General features: G+C 55.1%; 2 protein-coding genes across 6 annotated transcripts in view; one reads left to right on the top strand and one right to left on the bottom strand.

The window, feature by feature from the left end:
- The first annotated feature begins 764 nt into the window (after positions 1-764).
- MICOS13 (mitochondrial contact site and cristae organizing system subunit 13) lies at positions 765-2,638 on the top strand. The gene is made up of 4 exons (XM_004714348.2): positions 765-850; positions 1,386-1,563; positions 1,725-1,776; positions 2,376-2,638. The coding sequence occupies exons 1-4, from the start codon at positions 822-824 to the stop codon at positions 2,483-2,485; spliced, it is 369 nt and encodes a 122-aa protein (XP_004714405.1). The 5' UTR covers positions 765-821; the 3' UTR covers positions 2,486-2,638.
- Positions 2,639-5,106: 2,468 nt separating this feature from the next.
- The window catches only part of SAFB (scaffold attachment factor B), a 22,514-nt gene continuing 1,677 nt past the window's right edge, over positions 5,107-25,943 (bottom strand). Inside the window, exons 2-21 of one of the 5 annotated variants that reach the window (XM_045300086.1) lie at positions 23,991-24,077; positions 16,336-16,400; positions 16,036-16,239; positions 15,289-15,351; positions 13,499-13,526; positions 12,041-12,581; positions 11,503-11,552; positions 10,678-10,772; positions 9,610-9,759; positions 9,444-9,526; positions 9,182-9,321; positions 8,933-9,021; positions 8,333-8,439; positions 7,897-8,187; positions 7,684-7,821; positions 7,550-7,592; positions 6,139-6,308; positions 5,875-5,981; positions 5,711-5,777; positions 5,107-5,409 (exon numbers count right to left, since the gene is read on the bottom strand). In XM_045300086.1, the coding sequence (XP_045156021.1) occupies positions 5,280-5,409; positions 5,711-5,777; positions 5,875-5,981; positions 6,139-6,308; positions 7,550-7,592; positions 7,684-7,821; positions 7,897-8,187; positions 8,333-8,439; positions 8,933-9,021; positions 9,182-9,321; positions 9,444-9,526; positions 9,610-9,759; positions 10,678-10,772; positions 11,503-11,552; positions 12,041-12,581; positions 13,499-13,526; positions 15,289-15,351; positions 16,036-16,239; positions 16,336-16,400; positions 23,991-24,077 (2,648 nt within the window). In that variant the 3' untranslated portion in view covers positions 5,107-5,279. The remainder of the gene's footprint in view (positions 5,410-5,710; positions 5,778-5,874; positions 5,982-6,138; positions 6,309-7,549; positions 7,593-7,683; positions 7,822-7,896; positions 8,188-8,332; positions 8,440-8,932; positions 9,022-9,181; positions 9,322-9,443; positions 9,527-9,609; positions 9,760-10,677; positions 10,773-11,502; positions 11,553-12,040; positions 12,582-13,498; positions 13,527-15,288; positions 15,352-16,035; positions 16,240-16,335; positions 16,401-23,990; positions 24,078-25,943) is intronic. The other 4 variants (XM_045300087.1, XM_045300088.1, XM_004714255.2 and 1 more) reach the window with 4 other exon arrangements.

Genomic DNA, 25,943 nt, shown 5'->3' with positions numbered 1-25,943 from the left:
CTGTGTACTCACCTACTTGGTCCTCAGTGGTACCCACCGTCCTGCACGGCTCGGGTCCCAGCCTGGGAGACGCAAGCAGGACCCTCCAACCTCCCTTCCGGACCGCGCCCACTTCTGTAGGGCCAGCGTCATGTGACCTCAAGTCCACCCTCCTCTCCTCTCTCCCTCCCTTCGCAAGAAAGGGGCCCAAGCCTGGGGTGGAGCGGGTAGGGGGTAGAGGAGGGAAGAAACCCAGCACCAGGCGTTGCCAGGCAACAGCCTTCCACCGGGTTCACGCCCCCTCCAGTCTGCGGTCCTGGCCCCGCCCACAAGGCGGGCGGGCCCATCCCCGGAGCAAATCACGTGACCACACACCCGTCTCCGTAGAACCAGTCCGCCATCTCGTTGCCTTGACAACCTCCTTCCTTCTAGACGACGCCCTTTCTTCGGCCGGGGTTCTTTGTACTCCGCGCGGGCGCGGGTGGGCTTCACGGGTCCCCAACATCTCTTTCAGTCACCTTTAAGACGCCTGACACCTTTTCTCCCTTCACGCTCCTAGGACCGAGCCTGTCTGGACTACATTTCCCAGGAGTCTTCACGGCCAGATTAACTCTTCGGCCGCTTTACGGGGCACTGCCCACTACATTTCCCAGCAGCTTTGTGGCATTCTCGGCACTGAAGACTACATTTCCCAGGAGGCATTGGAACTACAACCTCCGCCTCCCGGAAGCCTTTGCGAGGGCAAAAGGAGACTACGCCTCCCAGCGGCCCCTGTGGCGTCGCGACCGGAAGCGGCGGGTGAGCCGAGTGTCCTTGCGCGCAGAGCGCGGAGTTGAGCTGCAATGGTGGTCCGGGCGTGGCCGGTGATGAGGTGCGTGAGACCACCGGGTGGGTCCCTGGCCCCGGAGAAATCTCCTTCCTGCGGGCGTACCCCCCTTCCGGTTTGATCTGGGACTTGCTCTTCGTTTCCCGTCGTGTCGGGCCTTCGAGTAGGGAAACTGAGGCTTGGTGGAGCGGGGTTGCAGAAGCTGCCAAGTGCTGCCCTCCTACCTCCCCGCGAGCCTAGGGCGAGACCTCTCTGGCCCTTAATTGTGTCCTTTGTAAGACAGGCGTGCCCGGGAAGTCCGGCCACCCAGAGGACGCAGCGTATGCCGCGCAGGGGGTGATCTGGACGGTCGAAGGGGCAGAGGGCTTCAGTCCTCCCTGCAGCCTCCACAGCGCCCGACCTCAAGGGACCCGCTGCTCGTTCCCGGGCCTCAGTTTACCAGTTAAATGGAGTTCTGTGTTGGAGCTATGTGCACACTGTGTCCGTGCTGCCCCTTGATGTACACGTGCCATCTTCTGGACCATCTCCTTGTGGGCATGGAGCCTAGGGTCAGCCAGGCAGTGACTCCTTGTACCCACAGGTTTCTCATCAAGGGCAGCGTGACAGGGGGCGCTGTCTACCTGGTGTACGACCAGCAGCTGCTGGGCCCCAGCCACAAGAGCCAGGCTGCCCTTCAAAAAGTCGAGGAGGTGGTCCCCCCAGCCATGTACCAGTTCAGCCAGTACGTGAGCCAGCAAACAGGGCTACGGATGCCGCAGGTGGGTACCCTGGGCTGGAGGGAGGCCAGGGCTGGGTTCATCAGATCTGGGGTCTCCCTAGGTCCTTGTGTACCCCGGTAGATACTCCATGTCCTCTCTCTCTGCCTCTGGAGGGCACAGCCTGCCTCCCTCTTCTCACCAGCCCCCTTCTCTCCTCCCAGCTACCGTCCCCTCCGAAGTTGAACTTTTCCTTCCGTGACTCCTGGAATTCAGGTATACCCCTGGAGCCTCTATTGGGGGTGGTAGGGGTGAGGGGTAGCCTAGCCTAGGCCTTTGATGGCCAGGCCCATCACCCCCTCCCTGCTACGTGTCAGGACACACACACACAGCATCTCATGTGTCTAAAAGACTGGGCAGAGGCTCTATGAGGTTTGGGGTCTGAGCTCATTAGGTGAGCTCCTCCCAAAGCAAGGCCCTATTCCTCCTCTGGTTCCAGGGGAGAGGGTACAGATCGTTAAGCTCAAGACTGTCAGCCAAAAGGTTGACAGTTCAAAACCGGCTGGAGGTGCCACGGAAGAAAGACCTAGTGATTGATTACACCTGCTGGCCATAGACACCCTTTGGAGCAGTCTGTTCGCTGTTGCACCCATGGGATCGGGTCGCCATGGATCGGAGCTGGCTAGGTGGCAACTAATACTTAGCCCCTCACTGTCTCAATTTCCCCTCTTGGCATTGGCAGCGTAGGAAGTGGTGTTTCAGAAAAGCTTCCTCAAAGCCAGCGTGCCTCAGGAGTTGGCCTAGAGCCCCGGGGTGAAGGGACTGTGGAGGGGCGGGGTGGGGAGCCTGGATGGGCAACCACCTTTGTTTCCCAGGTGTCCTCAGGATGATGTCAGCGCTGTCGGCGGCCCCCTCCAAGGCCTGCGACTACTCCAGGGAGGGCTGGAACTACCTCAAGGAACGCGCCAAAGAGCATTCCAAGTAGCAGGTTGGATGTAGACACCTGTCCTGGCTAGGCCTTGGGGACAGGGACACCAGGGACAGGAAGACTCCAGGCTGGGACATCCTCCCACCCCACCCCCGCCAAGTGCAGCTCAAGCCCTGGAGGGCCTAATAAAGGACTTTGGAAAGCCTGTTAGACCTGGGGGCTCCTCACCGGTCCTTGGCAGCATCTGGGCACTGATTGGCCTGGGTAGGGGTCTAGGCAGTGGGCCCTGGTGCTCCAGAAAGAATGCTTAGAGGGCCGGGAAGGCTGAGGTACTGAGGGGGAGCCTGGGGTCGGGAGGGCTGTTCTGGGAGCTCTGAGCTCAGCTGGGATCATCCCAGAGCCCGGGCACTGGCACTAGAAGTGGGTGTAACCAACCCATCCTTACCTTGAGCCTCAGCTCAGGCTGTACCCTCCCCTCAGCTGGCTGGTCTACCCACTGCCTGCCTTCTGCTCCGGTCCCCAGCCTTCTCCCTCCTTGCTGGCAGTCCTGGGAGTTCTGGAGTGGGCAGGCCTGATGGGCACTGCCATCTGTCTATGCCCCCCTTTGTGGGCGCAGCTACCTGGCCTCCATTGGGGCCCCAGGGGCTCTGGTGTGTACTGGAGGGCTGTGAGCTAGTCTCCATGTTCCTGTTGGCACCCGCCCCACCCATGCCCCAAGAACACCACAGGCATTGGAGGGAGTCTATGCCATGAACCAAAGTGGAGATTCCCCTAACAGGGTAGGGGTGGGCATGGGGGCAGGGTCCTGGTCTGGGACCCCAACCTGGAACAGTGTAATCCAATTTCATGCCTCTAAACTATGAAGGGCAGGCAAGGGAACTCCCGTCTTCTGGTGTGGAAAAGAAAAGCGTGCTTTTGACCTGCCCCAGGGAGGACACCCCGGGGTGGGGGGAGGGAACACCCACTGACTGCAGAAGGCTCCAGGAAGGTGTTCTCTGCAGGGTTCTCCCCAGTGTTGGCTGCACGGCTTCCCTCCTGATAGGGGAGATGGGGTGAGCCGGACAGAGGTAGTACCCCTGATCCTGGGTTCCCAGTCCTGCTGGCCAGTGTGGCAGTCAGGAGACTGCCCCCCATGGCCAAGGCCGGCCCCAAGTGAAAGGACCATCATAGCCCACAGATGAAGCAGCTGGCATGGCTGTCAGATTCCAATCGTGTGCGCCCATTTTTTCTGGCCGACAGACGAGAGACGGGTCTGGAGGTTGGGCAGGGACCTGGCTGGGTGTCCCCAGTAATAGGCAGGGACAGTGAGCTGGTGACGCAGCTTGCCAAACCAGTTCCCCCGCTACTAGGGTGCTGCTCCTGCGGGAAGGCCTACTTGGGGCTGGTGTGTGGCTATGGGCACTTCTTGGTAGCGTCCAGTCCCTGCAAAGCAGACAAGGGTCACAGCTGCTAACTGTAACCCAGGGTTGTAGGGGTGGCGCGGGCAAGGTACTGAGGGGGCTCCCAGAAGGCGGAGATGGGCCCTCAGTGGGTGGGAATGACCGCACTGGTGGCACTCTGTCCATTTCAGAGATGAGCAAATTGAGGCCAGAAAGGAATGGTAACCCTAAACCGTGCTAGGAGGCAGACCTGCCCCAGCCACCCCATGGGATGCAGGCACCCCAAGGCTCCCCGCCCGGGGGCCAAGCTGTGCCCACTACTGCTGGAGAGTTGCAGGGCACTCACCTGTCCACTGCCTGGGGCCAGCATCCATGCACCAGGATTAACTCTATATGCTACCTTGGTTCCCCAAGTCTCCCATGTGTGGAGTACAGGGCTAGAGGGGCCCTGGACACCCACCTCCATCTGTCCAAGCCCTAATCTAATTCCCCAGTCACTGCCTGCAGCCGGAGGTCAGCCACACAGGCAGGCTTCCCTCACTTCCTAGAGGAGCTCCGAGGCCAGCAGTTGGAAACCACTAACCGCTGCTCCCTGGAGAAAGGAAGCTTTCTGCCCCACAAAGCTTGAAAGCCTGGAAATCTACGGGGAGTTGACTCTGGCCTGTAGGGTTGGAGTGGTGATCCACTCTGATCTCCCACTCCACACCTCATCTTGCTTACTAGATGTCCCCTCTGCTATATACCCAAGCTCACCACACCTGCACATGCTCTCTGGGAGAAGCAGGCTACCTGCTCCCCAAAGCCTGACGGTCTCGGGAACCCTACTCACAGGGCTGCCATGAGCTCGGCCATCGCACAGGAGACCTCCAGACAGGGCTGGATGGCAGTGTGTTTTACTCCTAGAACAGGATCAGATTCAAAGGACTCAGATGGGTACTTGGTGAACAAGAACCCTTTTTCTCTGTACCCAGTCTGTCAAAGAGCACAAGGTGGCTGCCCAGGTCTGCTCCTGGGCACGACTGAGGTACAACATGGTCCCAGCTCCCTATGGGCCAGGAAGGCATGCATTGCCCAGAAAGTACTCTTAGAACTGTCACTTGCCCTTTGAACCTGCTGCCCAAGGTACTCCTGGGAGGACCACAAGGTCCCCCTCCCCGGTGGTGTGACTCGTGCTCAGAAGGTAAGGTAAGGGTTGGCGGTTTGAACCCACAGCCTGGCGTTGTGCCCCATAAACACACCAGCTTAGAGCACCATGGGGAGCAGTGGGGTCCTCGGCATGTTTTACTTAGAGACAGGAAGTAAAGGTACGTGAACAGACACATTTATTACAAAAAAACAAAACAAAAAGAAAACCCAAATTCACATTGTATCAAGCTACAATATGGCAGCAGATAAAAAACAAACGGCATTTGTACATGGGGAAGGTTTCCTGGGGGCGGCGGCAGCTGCAGGCATGGGCGAGCCGGGAAGCATTAGTAGCGGCGGGTGAAGCGGGCTTCGTTGGGTCTGCTCCCTCGGGTCTGGCCTCCGAATCCTCCCTGCATCCCGCCACGTGGCATCACATGCCCCCGAGAGGCTCCACCAGGGGCAAAGCCGCCCCTCCTAGAAACAAAAGCAGAGGCTTTGCCTGTGAACCCTGCTCAGCTCTTAGCCGGCCACAGGCCCCCGTGGCCCCTGTTGAAGTGCTCCTCCAGACCCTGGCCCCGCTCGGGAGCAGCAGTGCCAGCAGGCTCACAGCATCGAGGCGCAGTGATGGGACTGGCCCCCAGCCCAGGTAGGGGCAGGCTGAGCTGGTCGGAAAAACTGGAGTGCCCTAAGCCTTCAGAGTGAAGGCAACATGCAAAGGAGAGACAGGTGGAGGTGGAGAGGCAGCAGGAAGATGTGCCAGTGTGGAGCACCTTACCCCGACATGCCTCCCCGGCTCATCATGTGGCCCGGCCCAGAGTGGCCAGACAAGTTTCTCTCTCCACCTGGAAGACAAGGGACCTGTGTCACCGAACTCTGCCTAAGTGGCCTCCTCCCGCCTCCCCAGCGGCCACCCAGGACAGTGAGTACCACCAGTCCTACCTTGCCACCTCTTGTGGTCCCTGTCCATCACTCCACCCTCGGCACCGCCCTGCCAGGCACGGTCCTCATCCATCCTCCGGCTGTGCTCCCCCCAGTCACGTCTGCCCCTTGAAGGAAGACACCTCTGACTTGGCTGGCCCACCCCAAGCTCCGACACACGCCCAGTGAAGACTTCAGGGGTCCCTGCCCCCACCCCCACCCCCCCAGCCCATCAGAGGAGCCAAGCCCAACCACCACCCTTGGGTTCGCTGGCCAGACACAAACCTGGGAGGCGGCGGCAGGCCCCTGCCTTCACTCATTCTCTTGTTGGAGCCGTAGCCACCCCAGCCGTCTCGAGAGTCCCGGCCATGGCGCTCGGGCCCTCCATGGCGCTCGTGGTAGTGCTGGTGGTCAAAGGGGCAGGGCAGGAAGGAGGTCTCAGGACTTGAGGGGTGCTGAGCAGCAGACAATGACAATGAATGACTCAGCCAACTGGGGGTGCAGCTGGGGGCGGGCCACCCCCCAGCTAGGGGCAGATGAAGTCAAGGCTGGGGGAGCGCTACCTGTCCCTGCTCTGCAAAGGTCCAGCTGCTGCCACCGGCACCCTTGGGGATCCGAGATGTGCTTATACTCTTGCTCCTCCACAGCAAGGAGGCACTGGGCGGTCACATGGAGCCTGGCCCCGCCATCCCGCTGTCCCAGTTCACAGACGTGAACCAATGCCCTCTCGAGGGCCCCCACATAGCAAAACTGAATAAGCAATCCTTTTGGAAATCTCCGTTCAACATGGGTTCACAGCCATGAAATATCTCCTCTTAAGCCCAGCATGGCTGCTCCAGGAACAAAGTCCTGGTGGTTCTGCTGCCTGTGAACCGCAGAGTCAAATGGCCCAGGGTCCCTCTACCCACCAGGAAGGTGACCAGTGCATTCATTGCTGACACAGCTAAGCAAACTCAGCTCTCCCTCGAATCTGCTTCCATGCCAGGCTGGCCAAGTGCCCAGAGCCCACACACCTAGATGCCTCTGCCAGACACTCAGGACCCAGCCACCTGCCCAGGGGCACCCCTCGCTAGCTGAAGGACATGGAAACAACACGCAGGCTGCTCTCAGAAGAGCTGCTTCAGTCCATAGTCCACAGTACACTTCTTCCATGGCATGCAGCCCAGTGATGGCACAAGGAGTTAAGTGTGGGGCTGCTTAGCAACATGGGTGGGAAATTCAGGCCAGCTATGAATGCCCAATGATGTGCCGGCCACCACCTGGGCCCTTAAGACTCGCCTTTCAGCCAGAGGGCTGTAAGCACCCAAAGTCTGTTCCGGCTTCCCGAAGAAGCCTGTGTCTCCCCTGCCTCACACCCACACCTCCAGCCTTGACAACATGGCCCCAAGACCAGAGCCGGCTTTCAACTGGTGGGCTCCCCTGTCCCACGCTGTTCCTCAACCAACTGACTGGCTCACCACCAGGACCCTCCACTGGGTGAGAAAGGGAGGAGTCTAAGGCCAAAAGACTGGAAAGCGAGCCGGCAATGCTCTGGGCTGACCCCACCTGCTACTCTGGGGCAGTGCTGATGACCACATAGGCTGTGCCCGTGGTAGCCAGCTGCTGGAGAGCCCCCAGGCTCCCCCACCACAAGGGACAACCCAGTTCAACCCACAGAGCTGGGGCTGCGTTGCCTGCAGTGGTGTCCCCCGCTTACCTGCCCTTCTCTGTCTCCCATCATTGACCTCGAACTGTCTCTCCTGAAAAAGGCCAATGAGGAGCAGATGTAAGGTGAGGGAAACGAAGCCCACCCCTGGAAGCCCCCTCTGCCCCAGAGTGCGGTGGGCTGACCTGTCGACCGCGTGGTCAGGATAACGGCCTCGATCGCGGTGGTCGAAGCTGTGGAAGCGGTCCTGGCGGCTGAAGTCAGAGTGGTAGCGGTCTTCCAGGGCAGCCCGCTTGGCTTCTGGCCAGTAGGCATCGTCACGCCTGTGAAAGGACCAGTCAGGATGGCTCTCAGGGGCACCCCACCCCATCCCGGCACCTGCGTGGGCCCTAGCTGACCGGCCATCCATGTCGTAGGGCCTCCGCACAGCAGGCCGCCGCTCCTGCTCATAACGCAGCTCCTGCTGGCGCCGCAGCTCCTCGCGCTCGCGGTGGATGCGCTCCTGCTCCCTGCGGCGCTCGTGCTCCACGTGCATGCGCTCGCGCTCCAGCCGCTCCCGCTCCCAGCGCTCGCGCTCCAGCCTCTGCCGCTGGAAGGCCAGCTTCTCGCGGGCAATCTCCAGCCGCTCCCGCTCCTCCAGCTCCCACTGCGTCTGCATGCGGTGCTCCCGCTCACTGCGCTCACGCACCCTGTGGGCGGGCAGGGGGGGCCAGGGGGATTCAGCTCCCCAGTGGAACCCAGGAAGTCCGCCTGAGCCCCCCCACGGACAGCCGGCAAACTATACGTTGTGGTTGCGCCCGTGGGGCAAGAGGCGCAAACCCGAGGCAGACTCACCTCCGGGACTCTGAGTCTCTGGACTTGCGCGGTTCCCGGGCTTTATCGAAGGACACAGCCGAGCGCTTCTCTCTGCTGGCAGATTTGCGGTCCTGGCTCTTGGAAGCCTGGGTCACAGAACATGCATGGTTAGGGGAAACAGGACACTCAGGAAGTGGGTTGTGAGGACTCACTGATGAGCCCACAAGGATCCAGAAGCAGGGAGGGAGAGGCGACAGAGGCACAGCACATCAGCTGCCCAGAAGGCCATCCTGACCCTTGGTGACAGCAAGGGGGCAGGGCAGGGCTCAGTTGCACAAGGTGACAATGCAGACCACCAGGCCTTTCTTCTGAGCACGTCAGAGTGGGTTTGAAAGGTTAAGCTTTCAGCCAGCTCTAGAAAGCTCAGCTGACTCTACCACCCAGGGATGCTAGAAGCAGGGAGGCTGGCCACGGTGGGCAGGCAATCAATGACGAGAACACGGCAGGGTGACTACAGCAAACAGTGACCATGAGAGCAGAGTCAAGAAGGAGAGCTTTCTAAAGTCTGGCCTCTTACAGGGGACTCAGGGAGAGGAGGTGTGGGTGGGTAGCAGGCATGCCCAAAGGCCAGACACTCACTCGCTCCTTGGAGCCTGAGGTCTTCACACTGATGACGGGCACACCTTTAGACTTATCCATGACAACGGTCCGCTCAGTACCTCGGCTCCCTGTGGAGAAAGGCAACTTGAGGTACGTGCCAGACACCCAGCTGGGCTTGGGGGATGCAGAGATTGCTGTGGGGGGGGGCGGGTCACGGCCCTCAATTCAAGCCTGAGGGGAGGGGAGGGGAGGTTAGGGAGCCCAGAACCGCCAGCTGGGGGAGACTACCTGACTTGGTGATTCGAGATCGCTCAGGGGGGCCGGAATTCGGATCATCTGGATCTTTACCCTTTTCCCCGCTTCCTTCTTCGCCCTTCTTTGCCTCATCCTTCCTGTCACCTTTGTCATCCCTTTTGAGGTTTCCAGATCTGCAGAAAAGGCCGTGACCAAGGTCGGTCAGAGCAGATCCAGGCCAATCATGGGCCCAGGGGGTGGCCCGGGTACCAGCGTGTGGATGAGGACCCATCAGGGTAGCTGGCAGGAGCTATACCTGTCACTGGCACCAGACTTGTCCTTCTTGCCCTCGCCCTCTCGCTTGTCGGAGGCTTTCTTGCCCGCAGGCTCCGTCTTGGCCTAAAATCACAGGGGAAGAGAGGCTCAGGGGAAGGGAAGGGCCTGCCTCCTGGGAAGGTCACCCAGGGACAGAGGATGCCCACCTTCTCCACGGAGATCATCTTCCCATGGAGCTCCGTTTTGTGGAGGTGGCTGATGCACTTTGTGGCCTCCTCGGCAGTAGACATGGTGACAAAGCCGTAGCAGCGAGCCCCGGGGCTCCGAGCATTGGTCACAACCTTGGCACCCACAACCTAAAAGGAAAGCCAGACAGTGAGGCCCAGGCGCCGAGCACATAGCTCCAGGACCCAACACGCAGCCTCAGAGCAGGAGGGAATGAGGGCAGATCCTATCACCAGGTGCCGACCAGAGATAGGTAGGATCTCAAAGACCCACTGCCTCTCTGCTCCTCTCCGCTGGAGGGCAAGGGTCCTGGCCTTCCTTCTGCCCAAGGGCCTACCTTCCTTGAAGGGCCAGGAAAGCAGGAGGGAGGAAGGGGCAGCACCACAAAGGCAGGGCTCTGCCCGTACTCCTTCAGTCTCATTGAAACCAAGAAACAAAATGTGCACGCAGGGGCAACTGGCAGGCAGGCACAGCTAGAAGGAACAGAAGCTCAGCAGTTCTGGGCACTGACTCCCTGTGCTGCATGGCAAACTTGGCCCCGTGTCCAGGGAGCAGAAAAGTAGGATATGCCCACTGGTGTCAATTCAAGGCGCACATCAAGGGGGCAGGGGTGTCTGCCCCTCCCCCTGCATCCACCCTGGTATCCAGAGGCTTCCATGCAATGGTGAAGGGGTATCCACTACAGAGCTGAGGGGAGGGCGGCCTGCCCCCAGCTGATTAGGGAAGCATCCAGGCAGGCAGCCAGTAACTCTAGCAGGCCTGTCGCCACAAACTCCCTCAGAGGCTCTGCAATCTCCTCCCCAGGTTCCTCTGCATGTGATCAGCCTGGCCCACACTCGGCATTCCGCATCCCTTCAGCACCCACAAGCTGACCAGGGAACACAAGGGAGGTGGGGAGTGGAGGAGAAGAGAAGGAGGTCACCCAGGTGCCCCCAGAGCAGGTGCCCTCACAGGCTGCACTGGAGTATACGCAGTGACAGGAAACATCCAGGCATTTACAAGGAAGGGGTGGCACTGCTGCACCTGCAAACACACCCTGGCTCGCGTACCTTTCCATACTTGCTGAAGAGATTCTTCAAGTCTGTAGCTCTGGTGGTAGAAGAAAGGCCACTGACCCAGAAATTCCTACCACAACTGCTCCGACCTAATGCAAAAGAGGGTTCTGGGTCAGCACCGCTGCACTCACTGAGCCTCTGACACTGCCCACCCCAACCCCCAAGACACACGGCCTGCCTGTGCTAGATGCCAGCATCCTCCGTCCCTGTGTCATCTGTGGGTACACCCCAGCCCCCAAAGGACCGCCAGGAACGCTCTCAGCAAAGGAGCCAGATGGCAGTCCCATCTTCCCAGGCAGCTCACAAGGGGAATCCCACTTTCGCAGGAACTGTCTTCTCAAGCCCCTGGCTGTTAACAGTTGCCTGTATCTCCCTACGGTGTGCGCCTGTCCGACCCCAGTTCTAGTCCTTCTTACAACCTAGCTCAGAATTTGGCCCAGAAACATTACTTTCATCAAACGTGCCAGTCAAAACCAAACCTAGAAGCCAACTGTCACTGAATGGATGCTGACGCAGTGACCCTTCAGGGAGCAGCAGGCTCCTTCATAGCAGAGAGCAGCCCGATCTTGCTCCTGTGAGCAGCTGGTGGGTTTGAACCAGACTATAGTTAGTGCTTCGAGCACAGCACCACCAGGGCTCCTAATCGGGGCTCTAATGTCGCTGGTCTCTCACTAAACAGCAGCCCGGACAGCAGTTTCCTCAGCCTATCACTCGGCTCTCAGAACCTGGGGTGGGCCCAGAGCAGGCTTGCCCCCAGAGGGCCTCAAGCACCCCTCCCCACACAACCCCGGTGGTGATGTGACAAGGAAGGAGACCTACCCTTTTCCTCTTTAGAAAGGCGTTTTGCATCCGAGTCATCGTCGCCAGAACTAAAGACAAACACAAAGCGTCACTCCAGGTGGAAGTCTCATGGGGGGCAAAAAACAGAACCCCCAAACTCAAAATGCTAAACTCTGAGCTGAGGTGGCATACCTACCCGGCCTCTAGTTCTGAAACAATGACACCCCAACATACTTGCACTGGAAACCTGACCTATCCCTTAGAGTTCAGACCCACAAGAGTTAATCAATCTGCCGGACTAAAGATAATGAGGAAGAATTAAAAGCTACAACCAAGAGTGGTTGAGGAAAAGAAAAGGGGATGGGGGATGGGGGAGTGGGGTGAGAAAAAAAAACAAAAACAAAAACAAAAATCAGATTATCAGCTGAAAATACCCAAATAGAACGGAAACGCTCTCTAGCAGTTAACTACAGCTGCCCGAGTCTGGCTGGGCAATTGCAGGAAGAGCAGTGTATGTGTCATTAAGTGCCCCGCGGAAAGGAGAGAGCGTCTGGTCTAGAACTGAGAAAGAACAAACCTCATTTTCTGATCAGCGCCCTCCCTGGCGGAGGACTCTTTGGGAGCTGGGGGGGCTTCATTACAAGCTTCCAGGTCCCCCTTCTTCACGTCTTCTTTGCTATCTTGGGGCTCAGCGCTTGAGTCTTCCTGGAGAGCTTCTGTCGCCGCCTCCTGGCCCGAGGCCTCCGCGTCTTCGGGGCCTTTACTACTCTGCTCAACTGGCTTCTCTAGCCCCGTGGGCTCACAGTCCGGCCTCTCGCCGTCGCCCGTCTGCTCCACGGGCTCCCTTTTCACTACCGCTAACAGGGTGTCTGCCTTGCTCCACTGAGCGTCTGTGGACTCGCTGGCCACAGCTAAAGCACCTTCCTTCTCCTCCTCTTGCTCCTGCTCCTCCTCTTCCGGGTGAGCGCTGACAAAAAGGTCCTCTTCCTCCGCACACTTCCTGTCTGGCCCCACGCTACTTGTGTCCTGTGCCAATGGCTGCTCCAGCTCGGAACCTTCTTCTTTTACTGGCTCAGATTTACAAGTTTTCCCCAAAATGTCGAGTATTTTCTCATTTTCTACGGATTTAACAGGAATAGAATGGCACAAGGTTTAATGACCAGGGAAACACAGCAATCACAAGTGTGGATGGGGCACGGCTGCCACACGCACACGAGGAGAACAGCTAACTACACAGAGATTGGAAAACCCCAGGGGACACGGTTACCTGCTCCGACTACCTGCACGCCAACCACGACTTACTGCCTGAGGCCGCTAGGCTACTGGGAAGACAAGCATCCCGGAAATTTAACCCCAAACAACCTTCTGGCTGATTCTTGAGTCTTCATCATGCTGTCGCCGTTTCCAAATTTAGCTTCCAAAGTCCAAGGTGCTTAAAAACCAACGGCCATTCACTGAACAGCTCTATGTCCAAATTGCTTTGAATTGCGTTTAATAGAACCATCCAATAGGAAAACCCGGATATCTTCTAGTGGCGATCTGAGAGATTTGCAGTCCGGGAAGCGAATAGGATTGGTTTGGAATTGTCATGAAGAACGCTTTCCTCTTCAGGCATCCAGTTACGTCTCAATGATTTAAAATGGAGTTCCCTACGCCTGCCTGCCTGCCTGCCCCGCCTACAGGATAACACTGGCAGAGGCTGCAAGTGCCCAGTATCACCAGATCTGCTGGACGGGACATGTGCGTGGCTCCAGAGATGCATGCCATGTTGCCAAGTCTCTCTACAGACTCGCAAGGACTGTGGCGGGTCACAGCGGCGTGACCAGTCCCACCACAAAGCAGCCGCCCCGGGGACAGATCTGGCGATACGGCTGGGTTTCCAATCTCCATGGCCCTGGTATGCTCTGAATGGTAACCCTTCCAAACAATGTAACCACCATCTCGGCAACTTGTTCAGACTCCAGAATTCAAACTAGAAAAGGTGGAAAGCTAGCCTGGCTCAAATCCCGCTGCTAAGTTTTTCATTGAACAGTACCTGGCTCCAGGGACGGCTCTTCAATTTCCTGCAACAGAAAAGGCAAGTCAGACTGGGGCAGTGGGGGGGAGGTCCCAGTGTCCCATCACGCTGGGCTTCACCTTGCTCATCCAGGCCCAAGCCCTACATTGGTAGGGAGGGAGTGGCCTGCTATCTGACCACACTTTGGGGGAGCATCCCCACAAGGCCTGGGTCCCACTGTCTGTGAACTGGTCAGATGGACAGGGACTCGAACCCAAGCTGGTTCAAGGAGGGCAGCTGGCACTTTCCTGTAACTCTTTTCATGTCCACCCAGCCTCTGTTGCTGACCATCAGCTCACAGAAAAGCCAGGACTGACCAGATCCACAGACAGGTGGCCCCACCCCCTGCCTTCTCCAGGAACCCTCACCCTCCCATCTCCCTTGTCTAGCAAGTGTCTTTACCAGTCCACCTGACCAGTATGCCAGCATGTCCCAACTTACCCCCCACCACCACGGCCCCTCTCAGTGGCCTTCAACAACATCATGGAGAGTGTCCTCTAGGGAAGGTCTCCTTCCCCTACCAATCCCTCTCGATTCCCAAGTGGTCCCCAGACCCAAGCTCCCTTCACACAAAGGAGGGGCATACACTCTTCTGGAGGAAGGCCTGGCAGGGACAAGGCTCTAGGTCCAATGTCCAGTCTTAACAAAGCACACAGGCATGCTCTCATGTAATCATCTGAAAGACTGAGAGGTTTGGAGCAACTACAGAATGAAAAGCTGTGGGACAGGAGCTGCCCCTGCCCCCACCCCCACCCCCACCAGCTGCAATTGTACAAAAGGTCAGCACTTGCCAAGGATGAGGCGCAGAAGGGTGAGGGGAGGTGTGAAGGTCGGGGGATACTGTGGAATAGGAGGCACTGACAAACAACCCGCATTTAAATAACAGGTCCCAGGGCCTCAAGAGAGCAAGCCATGAACTTGCCCGTGGACATGCAGCAGCATGTGGGGACCAGTACCCTTAGCAGCTAGGCAGCCTCCCCATATAACTACACACACGTTACAGGGACAATAGGCTCCCGCCTCTGGGAAAGCCCACTTCATTGGTCTTGTCTTTTTGAAAAATAAGTCCGGTTCCCCCTCCCACAGAAGAAGTGCGTTATGCTAAGTGTAAGGAGTTTGTGGGCTGAGGTCAGGGGTCAGTAGCAGGATCTAGGGTGGGGTTGCCAATTTCGCACTTTAAGTAGGGCTCTCTGACACCCCTACAGGACACGGCCGGCCTCACTGCCATGAGACCAGGCCGGGCGCCGACTCCTGCTGACTGCATGGGATTGCCTTCTAAAGAGAGCGGGCTACATGGCAGAACAGATGACAGTGGGCCGGCTAGCAGGAAAATGAGCAAAAACCCAGGGCAACCAAGTGCATGCCAACCACCATGAGGGAGTGCCTCCTAAGCCTGTTCCAGCAAAGAGTTCTGAGCGACAGGGATGGAAACACAAAGGGCTACAATTCATTCAGCAGAGAGCCAGGCTCCTCTGAGACAAGCTCCCAGAAGGCAGGGCAAGCTCCAGGGTTCACCTGCCTTTGTGCAAACGGAATAGATGGGGGGCCTTTCGGCAGGAGCTGAGAAGCAGCCTCTGAGACCCAGTCCCAAGTCCTTGGCCTGAAGCAAAGCCTGTTTGGGGGGCAGGGAGAGCATACTCCCTCCAGAGGAGACTAAACTGACACCCCTGGCAACAACTTCTCCAGATAACTGGGATTGCCTAATGAGGGCTGAAACAGGTCCCAGAACCGGGAGTCCAACCTCTAGTTCTAGAACGATCGAGAGTTACCTGTAATATGGTGAAATCAGATGGCGACGTATCTAAATTGTTTATTGTGTCCTTGTCCTCCATCTGCAAGAGAAGTGAAACACACATTCATTCCTGTCACACATCCACACAACGGAAGCTGGCACTGATGCAGCCACCTCAGGGTGGGTGGCTGGGTTGTCTGAGCCCCGGTTGCCATCACCATGCCAGGCACTTATTTCCTGACCCTCTCTCTAAAGCTCGATGCCCAAGCACAGCTCTTGCTCTACTAGGCACTGGGCCTTCCTGAGGGGCCAGGTCTGAAAATGCTGCTACCGCAGCAGGAAAACAGCCACAACACTGAAACAAAGGGCTGTGGCTGGGCTCTGCCACATACGTCATTACCGGCGATGGCACTCAGGCCCAGGGTGAAGGCCTCCTGCTCTAGGCATATGCGCAACACTGGTCCACAGGCTCCTCCCCAAACACATCATCTGTGCAGCTGAGGACCAGAGAGCAAGGAAGTGGCAGATGTTGAGCTAAAATCAACTTTCCTGCTTCTCATCGAAGTTCACGCCCTGCAATGGATGGATGGCGAGGGCATGCTCGGTCGGGCCACAGCCCCACCCCTCCCACCATCGTTAACAGCATGAGAGGACCCATGCCTCACGCCTGGCCCTGGAAACGCCGTCAAAGCCCAATACTAAAGGCCAACTGTTAGGAGGGGGCAGAAGTCTTAATTGGATCGACCTTCCACTTCCGAGATCGGCCGAGGGCCCACCCTCTCACCTCCGAGTGATCTTGGAGCTGCTCGGGAAGCTCCTTCATCTCGCCTTCAACCAGCTCTCGGCTGTCGGCCAGGGGCTCCGGGAGGGTGTCAGCATCCTCGTCACAGTCCGCCACACTCCCATTGTCGATTTCGGCCTCATCCAGCACGCTGATGTCCATCATGTCAATGTCCTGCAGGTTCTCCAGACTGGTCTCAACATCCTCCTGCAGGACACAGGGGCCCACGGTCAGCCAACTGCCGGGCCCCTGATCCAGGGGCTGAGTGGCTCGCACCAGGACAAGGGGCAGCCTCGTGCCTACCTGCCCATCCCCAGAGTTCTCCTCCAGTCCATTATCTTCCACACCTTCTTCTTCCGCTCTCCGCCCTGGGGAGAAAAGGGCTCACACATGAAACCCGCAGCCCCGGCTCCTGCCCTGCCCACAGAGCAGCAGCAGGAACACAGCCAGGTCACTCTGGAGTGACCCCCCACACCCCGCCAAAAGCAGTTTTATGTCACGTGTCAACTGACAGAAGGGCCCGAGGCCAGCTGTTCCAGTGGCGTCCTCCCTTCACTGCAGCCGCCAGCTACTTTCCAGGCAAGTAAACACCCAGCCTGTTTTGTCATCGAAGCGTTGAGTGAGCAAACAGTAAAAGTAAAACAAAACACATTACTTGAAATGACCCTTCGAGCATATAACCTGTGTGACTCCACACCACAAACAGGCAGGACTAAAGGCGGATCATCAGGGACAGACCCCTAAAAACCTGTGTCTACTTGGCTAGGCCACCATTCCAGCCCTGAATGGCTACCCTCCATTTTGTCACCAGATGCTACTATCCTGTATCTCGGGGTGTGGTGTCAACCCTAGCCTCTGTGCCAGACGGAGCATCGGGTTTAAGCACCGCACTGCGGCCAGCGCATGACCAGACTGACAGCCCAGGTCCCCTGGCGGAGCTGCTCTGTCCTACGGGGTTGCTAGGAGGAAGAATCAACGTCAGCAGTGGGTTACTGATGGCTGGTGCCGGTTCCGAATTGTATTGTCAACAAAGACTTAAAACACCACCCTCATACCACCATGAGAGCCCTGGTGGCGTAGTGGTTAAGTGTTAAACTGCTAACTACAAGGTTGGCAGTTTGAAACTACTATCTGCACCGCACTGGCAAGAGGAGGCTTTCTACTCCTGTAGAGTCACAGTCTCAGGCAGTTCTACCCGGTCCTATGGGGTTTATGAGTCAGAAGTGACTGGAGAGCAGCGAGTCAGTTTATGAGCCAGAAGTGATTGGAGAGCACCTTTTACTCAAGTGACCCCTTTCACAAGAGATAAAGAGAATGCACAGGGGAGACTAGTGCCACCCAGACAGAACTAAGAGCTAGGAGTCAGAGGCGATCTTTGGACCCAGGCGATGGCTAGAGAAGTGGAGCAGAGAACCGGCGGTTGCAGAACCAGTCAGTCAGAAGACCGGCAGGAAGCAAGAAAGCAGGGCCACTGATCAACAGGGCACCCCCAGGGGCAGGGCGAGGCTCGCCCGAGGATGTGGCTGAAAAGAGGCTGTCCTGATAGAACCGCAGCCTGAATCTTTTCTAACAAACACTGAGTATGCCCTGTCAATGTTCTTGCGCCCACTGCAACAGAGTCCTAACCCCCCACGTTAGACAGCTATACAGGACGGACAGCTGCTATCAAAACCCAATGCCTGTAGGCTAAAAGCACATCAGCTCTCTAGGGGCTCCAAGGCTGTAAATCTTTTCGGGAGCAGCCTCATCTTTCCCCCAAAGAATGGCTGGTGGGTTTGAATCACTTATCTTGCTCAACACCTATGCTACCCCCCCCACCAGAGCTCATTAGGGCTGGCGTCAGAACTGGGGAAAACATGGGGGGTGGTTGTATTCCTGAGCTCAGCCTTGCCCCTTGTGAACTTAGGAGGAATTCAGATGCAGCCCTTGTGCCATTTTTACAGCTCACCAAAAAGAACCTGTTCACTAGGGTTTCATGACCACCACTCCACATTCTGAAGTAGCACGGTAGGGAGATGCTACTGTTGGTCTACAGCAGGAGTGTTAAACTGGCGGCCCCCGAGGTAATTTTTTTTGCCCATGATGCTCTGAAATAAAATGAAAATAGATGGAAGTATAAGAAAAGCCGTGAAAAGACTATGCAGGCAACCCTGCTTTTTTCTGGGCTGAGGTACTATTCCTCTGGGAGTGTGCTTCTAGACATGGGATTCCCAGAGGACAAAGACTCTGGAGGAGAGCAACTCCTATTCACACAATTCCATCAATAGTGGGGAAAAGTGCTGACCTTTATTCAAATGAGTGTTTTCTTTGTTCCTGCTGACTCACTCGGCAGGAAAAGATCCCTGTACTTGTAACTTTCACATCAAGAGCCCTTACTGCACCGCCCCTCATTCTCCAGAACCTGCAAAGTCCACCTGCATTTTACTGCGTGCATGGCTTTCACGAAAAACGCGACTTGCCTGCAGCTCCCGCTGACTGTGTTCCCATCTCATGTTTAGCAGCCCTTGCCCACACCAAGGCCACTTGTACCGGACCCTACCCTTTCCCTGGTTTGTTTTCTATCACTTCATTTTCATCTAGCTTTGTGTGGAGTAACACCACCACTTTTCATTTGGAAACCGATTCTCAGTACCATTTATGAAATCATCTACAACTCTGGCCTTACTCCATACTCCATGGTGATCTGTGCCTGGAGCTATTTCCTGTGTCTGCTCCCATCTACTGATCTCTGTCCAGTTTCCATTACGTGGCATATTATGCGATTATGAACATTCCCAGCCAACATCATCTCGGAAGAGACTTGAGTACTGGTTGTTATACGCTGCTGAACAGCTTTAGCACAGTTCCCAGACTAAAAGGGTCAAGGACAGCGGTTCTCAACCTGTGGGTTGTGACTCCTTTGGGGGTTGAATGACCCTTTCACAGTGGTCACCTAAGGCCATCGGAAAACACATAAATAGTTCACAATATATACCTACATATTGTTTTGTGATTAATCACTATACTTTAATTATGTTCAATTTGTAACAGTGAAAATACATGCTGCATATCAGATATTTACAGGACGATGCATCACAGTAGCAAAATTACAGTTATGAAGTAGTAATGAAAATAATTTTATGGTTGGGGGGGGTCACCACAACATGAGGAACTGTAATAAAGGGTCAAAGCATTACTAAGGTCGAGAACCACTGGTCTAGGAAGAAAAGCCATGGATCACACTGTGTCCAAATCCATGATCACTCCCATGGCCCAGGCAGCATTTTTGTAAGCAGTAGCTAACAACAGAAAAATAATTTTTTGAAATACAAAATATTGAGAGTAACTAGAAGAAAAGTGAACTCAAGTGAATTAGAAGGAATCATTCAACGTCCAGTGCTTTCTCAAGAGGCTGGAAATCTAGTTCAGAAAATCTACAGCTTGCAACCAGTGAAGAACTGGACATTCTTTAGACTTGGTGGCTGAAAAGTGATCCCTGGAGGTGGATCCAATCCCCAGTGTGAAGGGTATCTCAGACCAGCCTCCAGGTTCCTACCCGCTTATACCTGTTACTTTTCGTACAAATACTAAGTAGAAAACAAGAAACTGCAAATGATACCAGAAATAAAAGAACGGAAGCCAAAAATGGAAAACATCAGGCATGGCAAAAAAGACGGGCCTTTTAAAGTGCGGGCTTGCCAAAAGGAGATGGACGAACTATTTTCAACAGGAAGCTGTCACTTAGCAAAGCCCCGTTTTTTCAGAGCAGTTGTCCAAGACACTCCCTCCAGAAGGTGGGGCTCACTCGGTCTGCAGGCTGCTGGGAAAGCTCACGTTTCCACGGTGGGTTATGGTTGGGTTGCTAAACGCAATGTCAACAGTTTATAGCCCCACCAATGGCTGTAACAGAAAGGTAGGCCGTGCTCTGCTCCTGTGATAGTGGAGAGCCTTGGAAACCTATGGGGGTTCTACTCTGTCCCACGGGCTCTCAATCAATCAGTCAGTGGCGGGTAGAGTGAGCACTCAAAAATTTCTCACTTTAAGTCTTTGATTTAAAGAAAATACAACTGCTCACCCCTAAATTCCCAGAAGTACCTGCTCAGACTGTTATAACCAATTAGTGGGCCAGGCAGGAGGGTGGCTACTATGTCAGGCAGGCATGGCACCAGCTCCCTCCAGTTAGGGCCTGGGCTTGCTTCTTCCTGACTGCCTCAGTGATGCCCAGCTCTGGCCTAGACCACCACCCAGACCTTGGTCTCTAACACCACTCTCCACACGGGGAACCAGGATTTCTGAAAGAGATGGAGCACGGCTCTCAGGGCCAGAACACAAAGCACCCCACGAAGGATAGGGGAGGACCTCACAGGGGTGATGATCTGAATCTAGATCTATGACAGTGGAACAGGATGACAGTCTACTGAACAGGCTAAGAATCTCTGAAGTCACACCTACTGTATAGACTCAAGTAAAAGCTGAGTTTTCCAGCACATTTTTAATGCAGTTTTTGTGGTAAAATTAGGTGCCTCAGCAGCTATTTGGGTCAGCTTATACTCGAGTATATATGGTATATGTAATGGCAAGAAGGGTAAACCATCCCCTGAGGGGGAGAGAGCACTAAGTGGGAAAGAAATTATGAAATCGGAAAAGCCCATTAGCATGGGGCAGCTCTGGCAGGTTCCGTAGAGCTACTCCAAGCGGCACCAGCTCAATGGCATGTAGGTCATCAGGCCGAGTGGCTGGAGACTTTAACTTAGCACTTGAACACTGTGCCAACAGGGTGCCTTCCATAATTACAAACTGTAATTTCATTATGTGAAGAAAAACCTCCATTTGGTAACGACTGCAACTTGTGGGAAACGAACAGGCTATTTCCGAACCTACTGATTTAATCACAAAGGGAGCCACCTCCAAAGGAGGCATTTGGCCAACATCACTCTACAAACTGCCAGCCGCCCACCCCTGCTGTGCTGATAGCTGGGCCCCCTGAAACAAACCCAAGACCAACAATAACACAACAGAAGCTACTGCTACCTTCCAGTGGATTCCAACTCATGGTGCCCCCATCCTGGTGAATGACAAGAAAACGGCTTCAGAGGGTTCTCTTGGGTGTCATTTTATGACAGCCAAGGCCTTTCTTCTGCAGTACCATCTTTAGGTTAATAGTTACATGAAACATGTTGGCACTATCCAAGAAATCATGTTTAAATAACCATTAAAAACAAACAAACAAACAAACAAACAACAAAACTCAAAAAGGTCAGGCCTGCTGGTGAGAGAGTAGCGGGACCCCTAGGACTACTGCCCTGAGACATTCTTCCAGTCTGGAAATGAGCTCACCTGCAAGGCCTGCCCTTCAGCCTAACATTTGAACGACAGAAATGCCTATGCAGTGAACAGAACACCTGGGGGGTAGACAATTTGTAGGCCACAGGGCAGCTCTTCCCTATGACCCAGCTCAGCAACCGGAGGGGACCCTGGGAACAGGAAGTGGTACGTATGGGTGCTGCTCCTCTGTGGGGACTGCAAGCAATGCTAGGTGAGAACTGAATGGAAAATTAACCTGCTCTGTAAACTGGCACCCAAATCACAAGATTAAACCCAACGGACTATAAAAGAACAAAAGGAATCCTCAAGGCGCAGTGGCCAAAGGGCTTGGCTGTTAGGTTCAATTCTACCAGCTGCTTCACGGTCGAATGAAGTGGCATCTGCTTCCATAAAGAAACCCTGGCGAGGGGACGCCACTCTGGCCTACGAGGTCTCTGGGTCTCAAAAATGGTAATGCCAGGACTAGAAGGAAAACCCTAGTACCTTTCCAAGTTAAAGGGAAGCTGGGAGACATGACAAGTGGACGCAATGCAAGGGACAGATCGGGACAACCACATTTCAACAGGCCTATGAGAAAACAACAGAATTAGATCAACAGTGATTTCTTGGGTTTAACGAGTAGTTATATAATATCCTTGAGTTTAGGAGATACTGCAGCAACATGTAGAACAAAGGGGTACATATCTGAGACTTACTCTGGCACAGCTGGGGACATGAGGGGGAGAGAGCGAGTGAGAGGGGCAGTGAGGGTGATGAAGGGAAAACCTGGGTAAGGGAGGTGAGGGAGCTCTTATGTCCTTCCTCCAATTCAGCAATGAGCTCAAAACCAATAACCACCCTGCAGGTCGTAGGGAACAGCTTAAAAAGCAAATGTGCTGAATTAGATTCTTCAGCTACAAAACATTCCACGAATTCTACTCATGCCCAGGTAAGAGTCTTCCCTGTGCTGATCCGTAAGCAAGTTCCACTAAGCAAATGATAGGTGTGAAACAATTCTAGAAGCATGCAGAAGCAGCCTGTCTTGACAACAGGTCAAAGAAACAGCTTTATTGAGAATGAAGCTATGATGAGAAAGGGCTCGGAGGCTATTCCGTGGCAGTAGACTCCCCTCCCCAACCAAGCCTGAAAATGGGCTCTATATTCCAGGTTACTGATCATGCTGAGAAACCAGACTAGGAGCTGGGCATCACACGGGCCATGGTACATGGCCTGCTAGAAAAAGTCAATCAAACTGTGGCCATCACAGCGGTGACTGAGGCTGAGTGGGCAGGGAGCAGGCAGCATCTTTCTGGAGTAATGGAAACACTGGAACTCCACCCTGCCCCACCAACACCACAGGCAGAAACAAATTCCACCTGAGGGAAAACCCCACGTGAGACTAAAACCACATCCACTACTCCACAACCGCCTGTGTCCTTCGAGACATAGAGCAAAGGTTCTATTTCCTTAAGCATAATCAGAGAATATGAGAAGCTGAAATAAAACCCAGGCAAACAGCTCCATCTCGGAATAAAATATTACAGCAAGAATATCCCACCCACCCCCTCTCAGTAATCTCAAGTGCCAGGAAGGGCAAAAAATGCCACCCGCCTTGTGTGCAGTTCTTGAACAGAGTGTGACACACCACCCCCCGTCGAGAGAAGGGCAGGGAAAAGCGTTGCAGAAAACACAAGCGGCTTATCACAAAGAGCAGGGTGGTCTGAGGAGACACCAGCAAGACCTATCTCCATAGAAATGCCTTGAGGAGCAGTCCTTCCTTCTCCTCAGCACTCAAGTGTGCAGTGCTAGTGCTGGTGGCAGCTAACCAGTGCATTCAGCTGGAGTCGGGAGCAGTGGGTCTGCGGTGCAGAAAACACACCAACCTTTGAGCTCTGAATCTTGTTTGGGGGCCTAAGCGTTAAAAAACGTTCAATTACTAGAGCCCTTTCTGGACAGTTCAAGGCCCCGGGCGTAGCTGCTTCTTTCTTCCCAAAGCACCGGACAGTCCTGAGTGACGACGACGGAGGGGAAGGGAGAGGACCTGGCAGGAGGACATAAGGGCAGAACCAAGGGATCAGAAACCAGGCCGGGGTGGGTGCAGGGGACCTGAGGAGGGACAAGTGACTACTGGTAAGGTGAGATGTCCCTTGATAAACTGGGCCTTGGACAGATGAGAATCAGGGGTGGCCAGAGCTTCATAAGCGGAGAAAGTAGACATGCTTGGGGTTTGAATTAAAACCAGAGTGGTTAGAAGGTGGAGTGGGGAGAAAGCTGGAAGGGGACGGACAGGTAGCTTCACTGATGGCACACGGCAGGTGCTTTTCCCCTGTAGACAGTGTTTGAAACCCATGGTAAAAGTAACAATTCTGTTTCAGCCAGGTGGTGTTTAGAAGGGGAGCAAAGCAAGCAGAAACTCACTCCTACATGTTCGCTAACTCAAGTGTGGCTAGGATCAGACATGGAAGGGCACTGACAAGCTCACCCAGGAAAAGGAAGGAGCGTGCTACCCTCTGGTCCAGGTACTGTTCCTGGGTAACATCGGGACAACCCGCAGTGGTGAGATCTCAAAGTTGTATTTCTGAGACAGCCCATGTGTCCAAGTACACAAGGGAGGATTAGCAAAGTGTTTTGAAGAAAACTCTTAATGTCAAGAAGGTTTAGGAAATCCTCAATACCTTTGCTGGACCGCTTGGATGTTTTCTTGTTTCCTTCCGAAGTAATTTCAATTTCATCAGGGTTACCCCCTTCTTCTTCAATTGCCTGAAGGGAAAAAGAAAAGTTGCATAGAATAAACAAATAAGGAAGCAAGCAAGTAAAAAGCCAGCACACAGAGGGACTGTGAAGAGGCTAAGAAGCCAGGAGGTAGAAACGCCCCGCCCCACCATCTCCTACCCTATCCAGGCAGGAGTCAGGGCTGGGGAGTGGGGCTTTGCCTGGAGTATGTGGCCAGGGCAGGACCTCTCTTATCTAGTACAGAGAGGGCCCTCAACAGCTGGCTTATTTTCAATGTTACCATCACTGACCACGGCCCCCTGGTCAGAGTCAGTCTGCTCTTGAGCCCACAGGAGTGGCATTAACTTAAAGACTCACGGGGACTCTCTAAGAGCAGGACTTAGCCTCACCTTCACTTCAGGACTGGTGGGAGGGACTGTACCCTAGATCTTGGGGTCAGCAGGCGAAGATGTAGCCCACTGTGCCACTAGGTGGCCTTTTTGGCCTGATTTATAAGCCTAGTCTCCAAAGCCCTGATGGTGCAAGCAGTGGCTTGAACGCACCAGGCACTCAAGTGCTAGGCCCGGTCATCTGCTCCCACAGACTCTCAGCCTTGGAAAGACTGCAGGGCAGTTGGACTCTGCCCTCTGGAGACACTGAGTTGAAATGGACTAGAGCAGGGGACTTGATTGGGTTTCTTCTCCTTGGGGACGGGGTGGTGCAGTGTGTGTCTGTGTAATAAGGTCTCAAAGATTAACAAACTGGAGTTCCAAGCTAATTTGGTCCTGGATGCAAAACAAATTCCTCACAGGAGCCAGAGAAGAAGGGATTGCAGTTCTGCCCTGGGGTCAAGAAAAAGCCTCCCAGCTCCTCCGTCCCTCCCCGCCAAGTTACACAACACCCTGTTCTCAGCACCAGCAGCAGGGGAAGCCTGGCCCCACCTTGCCCCTCAGTGTAGCCATCATCATCCAATCCCCACCCCAACCCGTGCAGCGTTTACAAGGCCATCATCCCTGGGGAGAGACCGTGTGCTGAGTCATCCTCCTGTTGTCATGGTTAGCTGTTGTCCAGTGGAAAAAGAAAGCAGACCACAACAAAAATCCACCCCGTGGCAGAACTCCAGTGCAGCTCAGTGGCACTGGAAGACCGAGAACTCCTGGACAGGCCCCAGCAAATGGGTGTGCCCCCCCCCCCACTGTCTCTCACAGAAAATAAAGGATGCTAACTGCATGACAAGCTGAACACGGAATACAGAACTGGATGACAACACTGAACCAAGAAGCATGGGTGGGCATGTCCCAGAGATGATTTGGGGGGAGGTCCCCTCCCACTAAACTGCCAGTCAGTTTTGCAGAGGGTACAGGCTTGGAGAGGGCTGATGGGGCCCCCAATGCAGTCCATTCCGACCTTGGTCAGAGAACTCCCTGCCTAGCACAAAGGGAAGTGAACCCCTGGGCAAATCAAGTAAGCACTCCAGAGCCACCAGCTTCCGGAAAACCGGAAATAACCCCCTCCAATGGGAAAGAAATCAAACCCAGCATGCCTCTGTCGTCTGGGAGACAGCTGGGTGGGAAAAGTCACTGGCCAGCCCCACAGCTCACCCAGGGTCCCAAGGATGGGGTGTGGTGGTGGTGGTGTGTGTGTGTTTGTGTGGTGGGGTGGTGTTTGTGCGTGCCCGTGAGCAAGAAAAGGGCAAGAGGAATGAGGAAAAGGTGGGAAGGGCTGGAATTAGCACCCTTTCGTGACCAAGCAGCACTGCCCTCCAGGGAGTTTCCTTGCTAGTAATCTTTACCAAAGCAGATCACCAGGCCTCTCTTCCCAACTGTTGGCCGGGCGGGAGCTTGCACTGGCAGCCTCTCTAGCGGGGACACTTCGTTACTCAGCTGGGCCTTTCAGGTACCATCCCGGGGAGTTAA

This window comes from Echinops telfairi, unplaced genomic scaffold, assembly GCF_000313985.2.
Source record: "Echinops telfairi isolate 266 unplaced genomic scaffold, ASM31398v2 ScPeMD7_7459;HRSCAF=8497, whole genome shotgun sequence".
Classification (NCBI taxonomy): domain Eukaryota; kingdom Metazoa; phylum Chordata; class Mammalia; order Afrosoricida; family Tenrecidae; genus Echinops; species Echinops telfairi.
The sequence above is the reverse complement of the archived record's forward strand: the minus strand, read 5'-3'. Positions and strand labels throughout refer to the sequence as shown.

Bases quoted from the DNA above. Each gene is read 5' to 3' on its own strand.
- MICOS13 (XM_004714348.2), top strand. From the start codon at position 822: ATGGTGGTCCGGGCGTGGCCGGTGATGAG. The intron at 1,564-1,724 runs GTGGGTACCCTG...CTCTCCTCCCAG, and splicing joins CAGGGCTACGGATGCCGCAG to CTACCGTCCCCTCCGAAGTT. The intron at 1,777-2,375 runs GTATACCCCTGG...TTTGTTTCCCAG, and splicing joins CCGTGACTCCTGGAATTCAG to GTGTCCTCAGGATGATGTCA.